Source organism: Camarhynchus parvulus, chromosome 2 (genome assembly GCF_901933205.1).
Source record: "Camarhynchus parvulus chromosome 2, STF_HiC, whole genome shotgun sequence".
NCBI lineage: Eukaryota > Metazoa > Chordata > Aves > Passeriformes > Thraupidae > Camarhynchus > Camarhynchus parvulus.
In genome coordinates, this window is record NC_044572.1 from 98,971,149 (window position 1) to 98,977,148 (window position 6,000).

Genomic DNA, 6,000 nt, shown 5'->3' on the forward strand with positions numbered 1-6,000 from the left:
CCTGAACTAAGTCAGATTACTACTGGCATTCTATTTATGGTACTATATAGCAAACACTTTTTTCAACAACTTGCTGCATAGCTTTGTACTTTGAGGAGAACTCCGAGAACATGTCATCACAAGCTTTTTCTGTTTTTAATTTGCTCAAATCCAAGAGATTTTTTTTCAAAACCCATTTATAATCTGCCATAAAACAGTGAAAGGGTCAAAAGGAGACATCTGTAGCATAAAAAGCTAATTACAGTGACAATAAGTACACAATTTTTCTCAAAACGTAATACCTTCCAATTGTTCAAGAGGCAAAACTTCACGTAAGGTACTTTGACTGTAATTTGAATGTTCAATGACATTCTGAGGTTGCTCTCCATGTATTGAATGGGATTCTTTCAAATTAACACAGGATGGCTGAGGTTCTTCAATTTGTGTAGCAATTTCCCTAGAAAGAGAATTATATAATGAAAAATCAGTTAGCTACACAGACCATCATCTCTTGTGATAAAGACTGGATAAATTCTCCAATTGCTTTGACTCAGTCTGTTGTTTCCAATACAGAATAGATTCTAGAGACCTGTCATTTTACAATAAAAGAAAACATATCAAAATTACAAGGACTTCAGTTTCACAATCTAAACTGTGAAACAAATAGTGAAATTTCATGCAAAACATGCCTCTCTACCTATTTGTTCCTCTCTTTGATTTCCATAAAAAGAGAGAAAAGTATAAGGACACAAGGTCCTACTCTGGCCAAGTTCCATGATCCATTTAAGACCAAGACAAACACTATACAAGATTTTGGCAAGTTCACAGTAACACCATTTTTGTTACACTAAATAAAGGATGAAATTATAAAGAACACGAGTTACTGAAATTGCATGTCATTAAACAACAGCTTTTGCAATTATGCAGGAAGGTTATCCTTCACTTCTGGTTTTACAGAAAGTCCACACAGGCTTATAAACTAATCATGCCAGATGTTAAAATTTCATACTTTTGCTTCAATATCTCAAATAAATAAATGAAACTAACATTTAAAAGTCTAAAGCACTATTTAAAAGTCTAAAAAACTATTCCATGTTCTGTGTTTTGTTTTCTTACTTGAGTACAATCAAGACACTGACTCCCTCTCAAATCTTATGTTCTTCGTTCTGATAGGGACACACTGCCTAGGGCTCAATTTTATCAGTGAGAAAGGCACACAGTGCAGTTTCTGTCACAACAGCAGCACATCTGGCCTTGGTCAGAATATGCAACAGCTTCCAACACTTCCACCACTCAGCAACGCTTTCTCAAGTGTATCACTAACAATAACGATTTCCTAAGAAATACCAATCACTGAGGCAACAAGACAAGCAAATTTAATAGAAACTGTTGCTCCTTTCTTTGGGCAAACTGCCTGATACTTACTCAAAACACATATCAGTGCAAAATGCTATTCACACACATGACATGAACCAGAAACACCAGCTTAATTCTAGATTATGTAAAGCGAACTAGATAAATACAGGCCAAATTCAGGTAAGTCAATTAAATAATCAGGCTTAGGACATTTTAAATTACTGTGACAACAAAACAAAACCTCACAGTCTAGGAAACTTGTGAAGATATCATTCCTGTCACATATATGAAGTCCAATTAATCAATCAAACAGCAGAATGCTGCTGATGTAGGGCTGCACAGGCTAAGTGGCATCAGCCACTGAGCGGAAGGCCACTGGGTGCTTCCATGTGGCCAAGCAGTATCCCCCTTCAGAAAACATGGAGGAGCTGGTTTTGTAGGAAAAGCTGCCCAGGCTGCCAAATACTGAAAGCTAACAGGCCAATGCACAGCTGAGCTCTCCAGTTACTGCAGGCCAGTAGTAAAAGCTGCTGCTTTCAACTCTGCAATTAAATTCTGAAATAGCCCATAATTAGCCATATATTACATATAAATCTACATACTAACTTACTGGTATCTGCATTGTAGGACAGAATTAGATTTTAACTACCTCACTTACATGTCATCACGAAAGCAGAGGGCAAATCTTTCCACTGGCTCAGCATGTGACTGACTGCTGTGAGAAGAGCCTGATAGAGGTGAATGTTTCCCTTCCAAATAGGATGCACAGTCATCACGAAGCCTGTAAATGTGGGGCAAAAAAACACACACATCAGAGTCATTCTAAGTTTTCCAAAAAATTGGGGGGGGAAAACTCATATTTGTGACTACTTATTTCCTATAGTTAAGTTATTTCAATATTTTAGCTAATCTGTATTTACAGATACACATGTGTAAACTGAATGCTTCTCTCCAGTCTTCTGTAGCTCTTTAGAGAAAAGCCACGTTACAGTTTTTAGTGGCTAGTGGTGTCCTTCTGCAAGGACAGGGTATTAAAGTCTCATCTTACTTGATGTTAAATAACAGGACAGCAGTTAAGCACAAAGGCTTCAAATTGTTACTCTCTGCTCTACTCCTTGCTGAGCAAGTTTTAGTTCTTATACATAATGCTAGCTCTTACAGTTTCTACAAGGAGCTAAATTCAGGTAAGTTCAGTGAACAGTTAACAGAGAACACACATGAAAAAATACATTCTTCTCTACACAACTTCACACTCAAGTCAAGTAAACTGAAGAGACGAGTTAAAAGAGACTTGACTGTTACAGTCTAAAAATTAAATTACTTTTGAAGAGCAGTTTTTGTAAATGTTAAGTATTGTACTAGTTACAAATTAAATGCAAAGTTTACACTGGTAATACAGACAACCCTATGTTTGCTAATTACTGAGATACTGACTGGTAAATAGTTTTATCACCGACCAAGTAATCTGCAAAATTAATTTCTGTTCTCCAGAGTTAGATGCTTCAAGCGTTTTTTTATATTTCTGAATGGCACTTAATGAGACCTCACCTGTTGTCACCGCCCTCTTGGCTCCTGGCAACAGTGGAGGCCGCCACAGGTAACCCCGGGTTGGAGGAGACGGTGACATTCTCAAAGAGCACACTCGCGCTGCTGTTCAAGGACTGGCCCAAGTAGCTCGGGAAGGTCTCGTCGGCGATATTCCTGAAATCTTCCATCATCCCGCCCACACTGCCTGGAACAGCACTCGGCCCGGCACCACCATCAGCCCCGCTCGGGCAGCATCTGCAGGCAGGACCCAAACAGCTTCACACTCGCACACGGCAACGCACTTCACCGACACATCACCGCCAGTATTCCTGGGCAACTACCCCGCTTTAGCCACAGACGTGCTCACGAACCATTCCCAGCCCTCTCCCACCAAGACTTTCGGGGAACACACTTTCACAGCGCTCTCGGAGCGCCCAACAAGAGCGGTGCTCCTGCGAGTCACCCCAGCGCCGCTGCGAGACGTGCCAGCCTATATTTAGCGTGTAAAGCCGCCCGGACCGGGCAGTCCCCAGGCTGCCTTCCTCCCTCCGCGGCCCCTCCAGGGAGCACCTGAGGCGACACCAACTCCGGGTGACCGCGGGCCGCGGCAGGAAGGCTCCCGCTGCTCACCGGCCACGCTCCGCCGCGCAGTTCGGAAGCCGGCGACCGCCTTTTTGTCCAAAGAGGAGGGAGAGAAAGATTCTGCCCCTACCCGAGAGTTCCAGGCGCAGCAGGAGCGCTGTCGGACAGACGGACCGACCGCCAAAACTCGGGATGGGATCCGCCCCGCGCCGCCGCCGCAGCGCCCCCCAGCGGCCGGGCGGGCACCGCTCGCTCCACTGGCGCGCAACGGAAACGGCCGCGCGACCGCCCCCCCCCCGCCTCGCGCGGCCGGCGGCGCGTGCGCAGCGGCGCCGCGCGCGCCCCCCAAACTTTGGCGCTCCCTCCCGCGCCGCCAATGGCAGCGCCCCAAGCGGAGCCGGCCATGGGCGGGCACGGCGCGCGGCGGCAGGCGGGGAGCGAGACAACCTGGGCGGGGCAAGCGGCGACGCTGATTGGGCGATGCGCGCGCGGCACCGCCCAGCCCCGCCCCCCCGGCGGCCGTTAGTGGGAACGGGGGCGGGAAAGGGAGCGGAACGGGAACGGAGCGGGAAGGGACCGGAAGGGACCGCGGGCAGTGTGGGGAACGGGAGAATGTCATCGGTCTGTTTTGTCTCAGGTATTTACTTTCAGGCTAGCCGGGCTTGGATCCCCGTACCAGTGAGTAGCTCGGGATCTTCCAGGGAAAGGGCCGCTGAACGTCCCGCCCGAGCCTGCTGTCCCCCGTCCTACCTAAAAATGGGGGGAAAAAAAAAGGTCCATTCGGATTAACTCGTGTGACGTTGTTTATATTCCCGGCTTTGTTTTCTGTCCCGTTTTTGCCATGTGAATCAGCTAGATGAGTGCGGCTTTTCGCAAATATTAAATATTATATGGGTTATGTGAAAAACGCCAATCACTTGTTTTTAAAATTTTAAAAGTTTAATAGTAATAAAATGATTATAAAAATAGTAATACAATTAAAGTAATAATAATTGGGACAATTTGAATTAGGACAATATGAGACAATAAAAACAAAGAGTTACAGACGTTTGGGTACATTTTTCTGGGCAGCACGAGCCTGAAAATGGACCCACGTTAACAGAGGATTAACCCTTAAAAACCATAGCCTGTGGCATATTCATACACTTCATACATGATGCATAAATTCCATTCAAACAAAGGATTCTGTCTGGTCGTTGTCAACTTCTTCCTCCGAATCCTAACAGTGCCTTCGAGGCTGGAAGAAGTTCATTTCTTCTGATAAGAGACCAATAAATTCTTTTTCTCTGAAAGATTTGGGTGTCCTGTGGCTGCTATCTCGCTGCGAGTCCTTTCTTTAAAAAAAGTATCCTACATAGCATAGTTTCTATTTTAATCTTGTGTTGTAACCTAAAACTATATTTAACACACTACTTAAGAAAATTAATACAGTATAACTTTCTAACATAACACATAAAATGTGAAAAATAAGTATTTTATGATTGGCTTTTTGCAAGTATTAAAGTGAATATTATATGGTTTTATGTTATAAAAAAAGTTTTTAAGGGTTAATCCTCTGTTAATGTGGGTCCTTTTTCGGGCTTATTTTGACTAGAAAAAGGTAGACGTCCATAACTCTTTGTTTCTGTTGTCTCATATTGTCCTAATCCAAATTGTCCAAATTATTATTATTCTAATTATATTATTATTTTTATAACCATTTTATTACTATTAAAATTTTAAAAACAAGTGATTGGCGTTTCTCACAATGAGGCTGAGAAACAGAATCGTTAGGGGTGGAAGGAACCTCTAGAGATGATCCAGTCCCACCCCCACGCCAGGGCAGGGTCACCCAGAGCAGGTGACTCTGGTTGGGGTTTGAAAGTCTCCAGAGAGGGAGGCTCTACGACCTTCCTGGGCAGCCTGTCCCAGTGCTCTGCCACCCTCAGAGTAAAGAAGTTCTTTCTCATGTTGAGGTGGAACTCCTTGTGTTCTAGTTTATGTACAGAACATGGAAAATTTCCATGCTGAAGCGTACGTGTCACAGGGTTTTCTTAAGTAGAGGATGTGAGCAGATGCCTTCCAAACACATGTGTGTGTGCATGAAAACTTCTACAGATCTATATCAAATTCAGTACTCTCCAGGAGGTTTTCAGAATGCATTTCTACATATTCCTGGTATGGAGAGTGCAAAAACCTACAGGAGTGAAACTCCACATTTGTCGTAATCAGAAATTCATACTGGTTCAAGTATGTTCAAAACAAAACCAAACAACAGCAAAACCACCACAGACACAAACCACACACACACACACAAAACCAAGAAAAACAAAGAAAACCACCAATGCCATCTCACAGCTTCTACAAGACCTAAAAACTTCTAATCCTGGCAGCTCAAACTAAGATGTGCTCCAAGCACAGAAGCAGTAGAAGGGCTATTGTGAGTATTCTTGCAGAAGAAGAAAAAGGAGTGTAGCCTTAAAAAGTGCTGCATAAATTTAAAATACTGTGTGTACCTGCTGTAATTATCTCTTTCAAAGCCCTTCTGATCTTCCCTCCTAGAGTTCTGCTGCGTAT

The 6,000-nt window shown here is 43.6% G+C and overlaps 1 protein-coding gene across 2 annotated transcripts in view; it reads right to left on the bottom strand.

Annotated features, from left to right (window-relative positions):
• The window catches only part of CEP192 (centrosomal protein 192), a 41,366-nt gene extending 37,720 nt beyond the window's left edge, over positions 1-3,646 (bottom strand). The window contains exons 1-4 of one of the 2 annotated variants that reach the window (XM_030971643.1): positions 3,575-3,646; positions 2,884-3,117; positions 1,994-2,116; positions 282-436 (exon numbers count right to left, since the gene is read on the bottom strand). In XM_030971643.1, coding sequence (XP_030827503.1) covers positions 282-436; positions 1,994-2,116; positions 2,884-3,053 — 448 coding nt within the window. In that variant the 5' untranslated portion in view covers positions 3,054-3,117; positions 3,575-3,646. Of the gene's footprint in view, positions 1-281; positions 437-1,993; positions 2,117-2,883; positions 3,118-3,492 lie in introns of both variants that reach the window. The other variant, XM_030971644.1, reaches the window with a different exon arrangement.
• Between the last annotated feature and the right edge of the window lie 2,354 nt (positions 3,647-6,000).